Source organism: Hypanus sabinus, chromosome 26, assembly GCF_030144855.1.
Source record: "Hypanus sabinus isolate sHypSab1 chromosome 26, sHypSab1.hap1, whole genome shotgun sequence".
Classification (NCBI taxonomy): Eukaryota; Metazoa; Chordata; class Chondrichthyes; order Myliobatiformes; family Dasyatidae; genus Hypanus; species Hypanus sabinus.
The window spans coordinates 9050748-9063231 of NC_082731.1; the positions used below are offsets into that span (position 1 = coordinate 9050748).

General features: G+C 41.8%; 1 protein-coding gene across 2 annotated transcripts in view; it reads left to right on the forward strand.

Moving 5' to 3' along the window:
• The first annotated feature begins 289 nt into the window (after positions 1-289).
• Positions 290-12484, forward strand: part of LOC132381822 (oocyte zinc finger protein XlCOF6.1-like) — a 37639-nt gene continuing 25444 nt past the window's right edge. Inside the window, exons 1-2 of one of the 2 annotated variants that reach the window (XM_059951436.1) lie at positions 290-958; positions 7377-7606. In XM_059951436.1, the coding sequence (XP_059807419.1) occupies positions 7407-7606 (200 nt within the window). In that variant the 5' untranslated portion in view covers positions 290-958; positions 7377-7406. Of the gene's footprint in view, positions 959-7376; positions 7607-12484 lie in introns of those variants that run through there. The other variant, XM_059951438.1, reaches the window with a different exon arrangement.

A 12484-nucleotide genomic window follows, 5' to 3' on the forward strand; every position in this document is an offset into this window, starting at 1 on the left:
AGTTTTCCAATTTTTGGTAATTTCTCCCAATCCCCTATCCATTCTAATTATCCTCTCACCCCTTCTCTTATCAGTCCATTACTGCCCTCTGGTTCTCCCCTCCTGCCCTTTCGTCCACTGTCCTCTCCTTATTAGATTCCCTCTTTTTTAGCCCTATTCCCCCTTCCCCACCCACCTTGCCGCTTACCTGGTCACCTGCCAACTTGTACTTCCTCTCCCCCACCTTATTATTTTGGCTTTGCATAGCCCCCCCCCCCCACTTTCCTTTTCAGCCCTGATGAACGAGACGTTGACTGTCTATTCCCGGCATAAATACTGCCTGATTTGCTGAGTTCTTCCGCTATTTCCTGCGTGTTGCCTATACTTAGAGTTTCACCGGTCATTTTTTTTTTCTCCATACTCTTCCGATCTTTCTGTGGCACAACACTCTTGTCAGCTGACGTACAATTCCCATTCCCTGTCCTCTGCACCCCGCCGTCAGTTCTCGTAGTTTTCTTTATGGATGTATGAGTCTCTTTAAATGCTTCCCGATATTTAGTCGTTACTTTCTCTCACATCTGCATCATTTTGTGTCGCAACAACTCGCCTCTCCGGCGCTGGACACCGTCCTGCCACGGCAACCCACGCCGGCAGCCCAGCGGCTCGGGACCCACGCCCGCCCTCACACCCGATTGGCGCAGAGGGCAGGGGCCGCTGGGTCGGCTGACGCCAAGCGGGCTCCCCATTGGTTCTCGCCCGAGTGACATCGGGCGGCGGCGCGCAGGCCCCGAGACGGTTGACGGTTCGCTGGCGGAGCGAGCTGCCTCCGTTTCCGGTCGGTGGCCCAGGGCAGCAAGGAGCCGGAGGGGGGCGGGGTGCGATCGCAGGGCGGGGCCAGGGCGCAGGCGCGAGGCGCGGTCCGCTGTCGGAAGTCAGCGTCGGACAAAGAAAGCGGTGCTGCGGGACCGCCACCGAACAGGTAACGAAGACCTGCGGGGCACGCTCGAACCGTCTGGCTGTTATCCGTATCGTCTGCGAGGTTTCGGATTTCCAGCTGGCTGCAGGCGATGGCGGCTGGTAGTTTGGAATGTGGGAATAGACGGGTTCTGGGGGATGGGGGGGGCAACTTAGTCGCCATGTTTGAGCAGGACGGGCGGCAAGCAGCACGGGGCATGCGCATCGCCATCTTACTCCGGTCACAATGAGAGGCGTGACTTCTGGTGACGTCAGAAATCCCGCCTCCCTCACAACTTTCTCATGGTTACTGGGCAACTAGAGCAATTAACTCAAGGACCGTCCAAAAAGCACAGGAGCAGACTGCTCTGCCTTCACTGTCAGAAACTGGAGAGGATTGTGGACAAACTTAGCACATCCATGCAAGTCTGTATGGAACAGTACAGTCTATACAGTAACTACAGTTCTCAATGCCTCAGCAATGAAGTTCAAGTTTAAAGTACATACCACTGGGCTGCAAGACAGTTTCCATTTCACAGTTGTAAAGCCATTGATAGGTTCCTGAGTATGTTAAGTATTTTTGACCTCACAATCTACCTCATTGTGACGTTGCACTTTATTGTCTGCTTTGCTCAGCAGTTTATCTTTAACTTTATTCTGCATTCTATTCTTGATTTCCCTTGTATCAGCTGTATGGATGGCACGTGACAATAATAAGCTAGTATACCAATTGGCTCCTGGCCTGCCCGAGCACTGAGTGTGATCATGGCCGGTCTCTGCTGGCCTCAGTTCCTGTTGTTCAAAGTAAATTTGGTCAAACTGCATATATGTCACCGTGCACAACCCTGAGGTTCATTTTCTTGCAGGTATACTCAATAAATCCATAATGAAAGAATAGCCATAATAGAATCAGTGTAAGACCACTCCAACTTAGGTGTTCAATGTGTGCAAAAGACAACAAAAAGAAAGAAATAGTAATAACTATTGAGAACATGACGAAGAATTTTTGAAAGTGAGTCCATTGTGGGAGCATTTCAGTGATGATGATGTGATGAAAGTTGAAGAAACTTGACGTCCTTTGGTTCAAAAGCCTGATGGTTGAGGGTAATAGCTGTTGCTGAACCTGGTGTTGTGAGTCCTGACACTCCTGGACCACCTGATGGTAGTTGCGAGAAGAGTGCATGTCTTGGGTGGTGGGAGTCCCTGATAATGGATGCCGCTTTCCTGAGACAACGTTTTGTAAGGATGTGCTCAATGGTGGGGAGGACGTTACCCATGATGGATTGGGCTGCTCTATCAAAGACTCTAAATATATCTGGTTATCTGGCCTCCACGACCCTCAGGCATACTACTCTCCCAGGAAAGGAGTTTCTGCAACCTTCAGTTTTAAATTACTAATCTCTTCTCCAGGGCCCTGAACAGCCCTTCTTGCTGAGACAAGCCTACACCTAGGTCTTGCTTATTGCATCTGGTGTGGCCTCCTCTAAATTACTGACACCAGGTGATTGCTCAGCACTTGCTTCATGCACCGTGGCCACCCAGGTCTCCCACTTGCCAGCCAATTTAATTTTCCTCATTTTGACATGGACATGTCTGTCCTTGGCCAGTTCCATTGCCAGGATGAAGCTATATACAAACTGGAGGAACAACGTGTCTTGTTTTGTGTGGGTAGTCTGCAACACAATGGCATAAACATAAAATTCTCCAGTTTTAAGTAACTGGCTCCCCCTTGTCTCTCTCCTCCTGATCTACCCAGTTTTACCTACACATTCCCCATTCGTCCAGCACCCTGTTCTTTTTCCCCTCTTCCACCAACTCCATTGGCCCATCACCCATATGCATCAGGTTTTCAGCATCTGCAGATTTATTTAGTCTCTTTTTTACTATTTGGATACTGTTTCATATCTAGTTGAATGGAATTGATTTCACTGGGAGCTTGTTGTAGGTCAGCTGCCTTTCCAGGGTGCTTAGAGTGAGATGCATAATGTTACTTGATTTGTAACTGCTGAAGTAACCTGGGAATTGAAGAGTTTCAGTTGTAATGTCATTCCACATCATCTAATTTTACTCTTTTGCAGAATTCTTCTAACATTTTTTTTGTTTTCTGATCTCAAAGTCACATTAAGTGTTTTTGCATTGATAACATTTGCTACTTAAGTTCGTTTTCTTACCTTACAAGTATATGTATGCACAGATGCAATGAAAAACAATTTGGCATCAGCATCACAAACACATAGCATCAAATAAGTAGCATTCGTAAGAAAAACTGATGTAAATTATACACAAATTTTGCAAGGAAGAACAAAATTAGAAGAACATCCAATCGAAAGTGATCAAAATGGCCGTAGTGTTGCTGTGCTGAGATAGTAATTGAATTGTAAAAGTTGGTTCAAGATGGCATTCTTTTATCATCAAGTGCAAGTGTTTTTTATTGCCGTAAAGTACTGCTGATAGGGTTTGGATATGGGTCCATGTATGATAGCTTGGTGAGTGGCATTTTATCCAATGTATCTGTGCCATTGTTTTGAAAGAACTTTTACACTGGTCTTACTTGTGTGCTCTTCCCTACAGTGCTAGAGAGTTATTCTCCTTTTGCACTGTTTAAACCACCTTTTTCACCCAATGCATTTAAGTTTAACTTGCATTTTTACCTGAGGTGTCTGCTTTCAGCTTTAACTTGCTTCTTTGACTTTAACTTACTAATTTGCAGATGTGTTTTCTCATCCTTGTTGTTTTGGTAATTTACATGCCTTAAGTACTGAGCACTTTTCAGAACTACATTCAGACTTGGACTTAATATTCCAGTTATAGCAAAGATTTATAAAGATTTTGTATAAGATACGTCTTTACAGTTTGTGCCTCTGTATATGAAGTCAAAGATTCTATGTAAACATTACCATTTTGTGTTTCTGGTGTTAGTGTATGAGTATCAACAGGTTTCTGATGTCCTGTCTTTGGAATGAGTTCAGACTTGTACAGAGCTTGGGTTTAGGACTTTGTGCTGCAAACGTGATTGTAGGATGCTTTGATGTCTCATGTTCAAAGTTACAAGATGCAAGACATTCTGGAGGGTGAAGGTAAACAACCACAGTCCATGTTACATATAGAAATTAAGGTTGTGTATTGCAGGTAGACTTTAGAAAACCGATTAATAAGCAGAGCCTGATCTGTGAATACCTGCCATTACTTGCCAAAGATTAAAGAAATAGAAGAATTCAATAAATATTCTGATAATCCACCCCAGCTGTTTCAAAATCAAAATGATTTTTGCATCTAGATCACTACTGATAGTTCCTCCTCTCCACTTTGTGCTCCACACCCTGAGCTCGCATGGTTGAATTAGTGTATTAATTTGTAATAACCTCCAGTAGTCCAGAATGTCTTCCAATCCAGCATCTTCATAATCCTGACTGTGCCAGATAAGTGAGTTTTTACTGATGCATAAATGTATGGGTGACTGGAGAGATGTACTAGGATGGAAAGCTTTAGATTCCTGCCATCGGGACCTGTACTGGGGAAGGTGGGATATGTACAGACAGGTGCATGGCACTTCAAAAGAACTGGAACCAAGATTCTACTAAGCAAGTTTAATAGTTTGTTAATGCTTTGAGAAGAGCTTCAACTTCATTAATGCAGATGCTGAGCAAAGACTTTGGGGAAATTGAAACAGAAAACAAAGAAAAGTTAATGACAGCATTGCGTGGCTTAGTAATGTAGCTTGTTGAGTGTGGCTTTGCATCTCTGGTGGCCTGAGCTACCAGTGTAAAAATCTTCTCATTCTCCCTTTGACTGAAAGAGCTTCCTCAGGGTTTTATGATTTCCTCCCACATCCCAAATACAGTGGTTGTAGTTTAATTGACTACTTGAAAATACCCTTCTTATAGGGGAGTGTTGATGGGAATATGGGGAGAATAAAATGGGATTAGTGCTGATTGATGCTTATCATTCTGTGTGAACTCAGTTGGCCTTATGGCCTCTTTCCACAATGTATAATTCGGGTAATTTAAAGACTTGGCAGTCAAAGGAGCTTGTGAGCAGTATAGAGAACAGGTAGAGGAATTGAGGGTACTTGTGGAATTTTAAATCCCGGATGGCAGGATTTTTGGATGAGGTAGAGAGGGATATAAATAGAGGTGGTGGTGGCATCATAGGTTGAAGAAGCAAACATGCACAACATGGAAACAGGCCCTTTGACTTCACTCATTCGTACTGACTAATTTCCCTAACTAAGCCAGTCTTATTTGCCTCCATTTGGCTAAAATACCCTCTCGATCCTTCATATCCATATACCTGACCAAATACCTTTTTGAATGTCATAATTATACCTGTCCTGACAACTTTCTCAGATAGCTTATTCCATATACTCACCAGCCTCTGTGTGAAAAATGTTGCCCCTTATGTTCCTTTTAATTATTTCCCCTCTCACTTTAAACCTTGTCCCTCTGGTTTCGGATTCCATGGGGAGTAAGATTTGGTTGTGAGCAGGAATGATAGTTTAGTAGGATCATCCTGAAGAAGGGTCTTTGTCCAAAACGTTGACTGTTCATTTCCATGGATGCTGCCTGATCTGCAAAGTTCCTTCAGCTTTTTGTCTATGTTGCGTTGGATTTCCAGTATCTGCAGAATTTCTGTCTTTATCAAATATCTGTGTTGACTGGATTGGAAGACAGCAAACTGGGCAATCATAGTGGAAGGTGTTTCCTATAAATTTCTGAACAGTCCAACAGTGATTGAAGAACCAAACTGTAAGCAAATGTACGGCATGTGTGTGTTTATATAAAAAAAACAAAAAAAACCATGAATTGAAACATTTCTGTGTATCAGGCTCAACATGGTTGGTGGATGCAGAATATAGTTTTATGGATATGTAATAGCTGACAGTTCCTCTTTGTTATTGAAGGCTGTTTCCAAAAGGATTCCTAAAAGCTTAAAACTTGGTCTCATACTTCATGTAGCATATACAAAATGAATATAGGAGGAATGATAAAAGTTTGCAAATGACAGCATTGTCTCGATAGAAAAAACAATTACAATAATTGCAAACATGAGGAAATCTGCAGATGCTGGAAATTCAAACAACAACACACACAAAATGCTGGTGGAACAAAGCAGGCCAGGCAGCATCTATAGGTAGAAGTACTGTTGACGTTTTGGGCCGAGACCCTTCGTCCGGACTATCCGAAAGGAAAGATAGTAAGAGATTTGAAAGTAGTGAGGGCAGAGGGAAATGCAAAATGATAGGAGAAGACTGGAGGAGGTGGATGAAGCTAAGAGCTGGAAAGGTGATTGGCGAAAGTGATACAGAGCTGCAGAAGGGAAAGGATAATGGGACGGGAGGCCTCAGGAGAGAGGAAGGGGGGGAGCACCAGAGGGAGATGGAGAACAGGCAAATAACTAAATATGTCAGGGATGTGGTAAGAAGGGGAGGAGGGGCATTAACAGAAGTTAGAGAAGTCAATGTTCATGCCATCAGTTTGGAGGCTGCCCAGCCGGTATATAAGGTGTTGTTCCTCCAACCTGAGTTTGGATTCATTTTGACAATAGAGGAGGCCATGGATAGACGTATCAGAATGGAAATGGGACGTGGAATTAAAATGTGTGGCCACTGGGAGATCCTGCTTTTTCTGGTGGACCGAGCGTAGGTGTTCAGCGAAACAGTCTCCCAGTCTGCATCGGGTCTCGCCAATATATAAAAGGCCACACCAGCGTCGCCTCACCTGGAAGGTCTGTCTGGGGCCCTGAATGGTGGTGAGGGAGGAATTGTAAGGGCAGGTGTAGCACTTGTTCCGTTTACAAGGATAAGTGCCAGGAGGGAGAATTTCAAATCTCTTACTATCTTTCCTTTTGGTTAGTCCTGACGAAGGGTCTCGGCCCGAAACATCAACAGCGCTTCCACCTATAGATGCTGCCTGGCTTGCTGTGTTCCAGCAGCATTTTGTGTGTGTTGTTATTACAATAATTGATCTGGATAGAAAGTGCTGACATTGTAGTTGATTTCTGGAAATGTCTATATTGCATTTAAGTGATATGTGCAGGAATGCATTTTGGCTCTGATGTAGGTCAGGATCCAGATGTGACCTTGACTGAGCACAGACCCTTAAACTATGCCATGATTTGTTGGTCAGGGTTCATAGTTTTATGTGTAAATGATCGAAAATTCTCAACTGTTGTTTCCTGCAAGATGTCTGAATAGATTTCCTACGTGAGACATAAACATATAAATCAGATATTCTAGATAAAGAAAGCCCTTATTACAACATCTTTGCTACTTTCGCAAAGTGTGACAGAGGAGAGGAGCCTGCGAGTTGCAGTCAACGAGTGCGAGAGGGGTGAAGGGAGGGAGCTGCTATTCCTTCTGACAATATCAGCTATTAACACTCCTGAGAGGAGTACAAAACACAGCTAATGTAACTGTTTCCATTTTCTTCCTTTGATCGAGGTAGAATTTCAGCTGAGGGAGGCAGAGTGAAACAATGGATCCTGAAAGGCCACCTGAAACTGTCGGTTTGAACACCAGAGAGAGTGAAGAAGATCCAAAGAAGCCTGCAGGTTCTAAGGAGTTACCGCCAGCACCGGCAGAGTCTGAGTCAGAGCCTGCCGATATCAAAAAAGATGAGGAGGGACAGAAGAGTGCAAAGGAAGATGAAAGACAACCATCGCAGCCGCAGACCAAGTAAGCAGCTGCTGTTGGTGTTTATCAGCACTTTGAATGTTATGATTCTGCAAGTGGTTGTTGGGGAAGCAGTATGTATTCAAGTTTAAGTTTAATTATAATTCAACCACATATGAATGTAGCCAAGCAAAACAGCGTTCCTCTGGGGCCCAAGTGCAAAGCACATTACCAGCAGCACGTAGCTCAATGCAAATAGCACATTTGTCTTTTGGATTTTAGAAAAATACACAGCCATTTAAAAAAACAACACAAATATAGCCCAAGCCCCTTAGTGGCATAACTATAAGTTAATGGTTCTCAGTGTGGGCCATGTGGTCCACTCGGGACCATGCCAGATTTTGTAGGAGCCACAAGTTTAAAAAAAAGAAATTAGAGAGTTTCTGAATGGGCCATAAGTTGACTGTTTTAATAAAATGTTAATATATAAATTAAAAAATGAATATATGTCATTTAATTGGAACTCTATATAAAATGAGTGGGAAAACATACTAGATAATGCAAATGAGGCAGCAATATAACTTGCTTGTGTGGGGGTTGCAGCACATCAGTCATTATCTCTGTTTCTGCCTGATCATGTACAGTTCACCGTTCATACCTATAGGGTAACCTGTGCACCCTGCTCCACATCCACTCCCAAGTTACCATTATAGAGTGAGCAGGTGGGCATGAGCCACCAGGATGTTCTTCACCAGCTAGTGATTATAATTACTTTTTGTGTGGGAACCATCCACATTTAATTTCAACTGAAAGACTGTCAGAAGCTGCCAGGTTGTACATATCCAAACCCTTATCAGAAGGAGATTACTATGGAAAGTCTGGCATGGACAGTCTTCTAGTAATCTAATTATAACAGTTATAGGTATTATGAACAAATTGAATGTTGGGTGGACTGTTGGCAGCAAGGCCAATCAGAGAATATGCAGCAGGAGGCTGATTCTGCCTTCCACTAACCTGTGCATGTTATAATACTTACAAAACGTACCACTACAACTTTCCTTAAATCCCCGATATTTTGAAAGGAAATTCAATTCGCTTTCCTTGGTGAGTACGCACTCTTTATTGCCGCACAGAATTTCCATTATAATTACATTTTTAAAAGAAATATTTATGACATGTATCTAAGAATTGCCTAAAGAGTTTATTTCACTTTTACATGTATATTCAATCAATTTGGAGGACAAACTTCTTATCTTGCTGTTGTGCAGCTAGTTGTCTTTCCATATCATCTGGCATTTCATGAGTACTCATTAATACAATTAGTATTAAAAGCTCAAGGGGATGGCTTGAACAGTTTTATATACACTGATTCATAGAAATTATTGCAGAAACTGCAGACAGAAAGTATTATGGCTTGTGCCAACTGATGGTTCTGCATCAATGATAGGAAGATACAGAGTATTCCTTGCTCATTTTTTAAAAATGCTGTACCTGACATTTTTTGCATACACTGTGTCATCCATGGTCAGCATTCAATTGCAAAAAAAATTGGGAGGACGTTTGCATAACACCCTGCTGCTCTAATAATGGCTGTCAATTTCGTTAAATCAATTGCATTTCGAGATTGCCTTTTTTCAACCACTGCGAAGAAATCGAAGAAGACTTTGAACAGCTACTAATGCATACAGATTCGATGGTTGTCAAAAGGTAATTGTCTTTGTTGCTTTCTTTCACTTTGGGATAGTAAGTGATGAACAGTTTGGAGAATAAATTGTCACTGACATATTTTACCTGTCACATATATTTGAAAAACTGAATTTATTAAACAGCTACAAGGAAAAAACTGCGATCTCATATCATGCAAAGAGGCTGTTACTGCTTTTCTTGGAAAACTTCAACTTTTCAGCAGCAATGTTGGACATCGTGAATTTAAGACCACGTGATGTAGAAGCAGAATGAGACCATTTTGCCCATCGGGTCTTCACTGCCACTTCATGACTGATTCATTTTCCCCCTCAACCCCAATCTCCTACCTTCTCCCATATCCCTTCATGACCTGACTAATCAAGAATATATCAACCTCTGCCTTAAATATACTCAATGCTTCCACAGCTGCTGCGGCAACAAATTCCACAGATTCACCAGTCTCTGCCTAAAGAAGTTCCTCGTCATCTGTGTTCTAAGAGGATGACCCTCTATTCTGAGGCTGTGTCGTCTGATCTTAGACTCACTCGTCATAGGAAACATCCTTTTCACATCTACTCTGTGCCTTTCAACATTTGATAGGTATCAAAGAGGTCACCCCTTGTTCTTCTGAATTCCAGTGAGTAGAGCCCAAGAGCTCTTCATATGTCAAGCCTTTTCAATCCTAGGATCATTGTCATGAATCTCCTTTGAACCCTCTCCAATGTCAGCACATACTTTCTGAGTCAAGGGGCCCAAAACTGCTGACAATACTCCATATGAGACCTCACCAGTGCTTTATAAAGCCTTAATCTTTTTTTTACTCTAGACCTCTTGAAATGAATGTAAACATCACAGTTGTTTTCCTTGCCACTCACTCAACCTGCAAATGAACCTTCAGGGACTCCTGCACAAGGTCCCTTTGCTTCTCAGTTTTTTGTCATTTCTCCCCATTTTGGAGAGTCTAATACAATTTCTTTCTCTGGCCACTCTTAGAATAGAATTGCAAGGTGATGATCTGAAAGTATACCATTATCATTTGAAACAACTGCACACTGATAAGGAATTTCGGTTCCGAGACTTTCTGGAGATTCCTTTTCCAGATTGGATGGTGGATCCATTTGGAGTGGATGTGAAATATGCAAGAATGTCTTATTGAGTGGTATAACAGCTCAAGTAAAATCAAATGCAGCAATCAGTATTTCTGGATACTAGTGATATTCAAAATAAGTTTTCACAGCTCTGGGAGAAAGCAAAGTTGCTTTTAATTGGATTTCCCACCTCTTATCAGAATTAGGCTTAATATCACTGGCATATGTCATAAAATTACAGCAGAGGTACAGTGAAATAGATGATAAATGTAAAGAAAAACAGCAGCTTTAAATGTATATTTGTGTGTGTGTGTGTATGTCTGTGTGTCTATGTGTTTGTGTGTATAAAAAAAGTGCGTATCTGTGTATGTGTGTGTGCGTGCGTGTCAGAAGGGCAGATGCTGCTCCTGAATTGCAGTGTTTGCCTTCAGGCTTTTGGACCTCCTTTCTGATAGAAGAGGGCCTGTCCTCGGTGATGGGGATCTTTACTGATGGATGCTATCTTCCAAAGAGAGTGCTCCTTGAAATCATCTTGGATACTACAGAGGCCAATACCCATGATAAAGCTGACTAATTTTACAAGTTACTGCATACCATACCAGATGCTGATACAGCCAGTCAGAATGCTCTCCACAGTACATTTGTAGAAGTTCAAAAGAGTTTTAGTTGACAATTCAAATCTCCTCAAACTCCAAATAAAACGTAGCCGCTGTGCTGCCGCCTTTATTGCTGCATCAATATGTTGCATCCAGGTTAGGATCTAGAAAATATTGATACCCAGGAACTTGAAATTGCTCACTCTCTCCTCTTCTCTCATCTCAATTGCTCATCGCTCTGTGAGGATTGGTTTGTGTCCCCTTGTCTTATCCTTTCTGATGTCCACAATCAGCTCTTTGGTCTTACTGGCATTGAGTGTAAGGTCAACTCAACTAACTGGTATACCTCACTCCAGTATGCCCTTGCATCACCTTCTGAGATTTTGCTAACAATGGTTGTATCATCAGCAGATTTATACAGTTAATGAGTTGGCCAACAACACTAAAGTGGGTGGGGTTGTGCATTGTGATGAGGTTGCAGAGGTGTTTCAAGGCTGTTTAAACATTATGAATTGGGGCAAAACTCAGTAAATATAGTATAATTTTATTTTTATTCTACTTATTTAGAGATGCAGAACAGATCAGGTGTTTCCGGTCCAATGAGCAACACTGCCTGGCAACCTACCTATTTAACCTAGTATAATCACAGAACAGTTTACAATGATTGGTTAACCTACAAACCAGTTTTTTGGACTGTGGGAGGAAGCTGGAGCACCCTGAGGAAACACAAATGTTCATGGGGAGAATGTGCAAATGTCTTACAGACAGCGGCCAGAGTTGAAGCTGGGTCACTGGTTCTGAAATAGGTTTAGCTAACTGCTGCCGCCCATGCTGTCCTATTGTGTTTATGTCGATAAATACAAAGTTATTCACTTCAGTAAGGAAAGAAACAAAATGGCAGAATAATATTTAAATGGTGTTTAATTGGGAATTGCAAGTGTACAAAGAGATTTAAGGATTCTTGTACATCAGTCAAGCAAAGGGGAATGTGCATCAAGGCAAATAGTGTACTGACTTTCATAGAAAGAGAATTTAATTGCATGAAAAGATGCATTGCTGCAGTTACTGAGAACTGTGATGGAGTGTTATAGTCTTGCCTGAGAAGGGATATACTTGTGGAGAGGAATGCTACAGAAGTTGGTAAATTGGTTTATTATTGTCAGATGTACCAATTTAAAGTGAAAAACATGTTTTGCATGCCATTAATACAGGTCATGCCATTAATACAGGTCATTCCATTACAACATGAGGTAGTACAATAGAAACAATAACAGAATGCAGAATAAAGAGTTACAGTTACAGTGAACATGCAGGGCAAGTAGACAATAAGATGCAAGTCTACAATGAGGTAGGTTGTGAGTTCAAGAGTCCTTATATGAGGGAACTGTTCAATTGTTTTATAATAGTGTAATGACATAGGCAATTAACATTTTTATAATCTAATTAATTATTTAAATAAACAAGGATGTTTAATTAAACAATGTAAATACTCGATATAGATTACTCAAACATAATTGAATATTAAGGAAACAACATTCCTCCCTGCTTAGCTATAAACTCCAACACAGTAT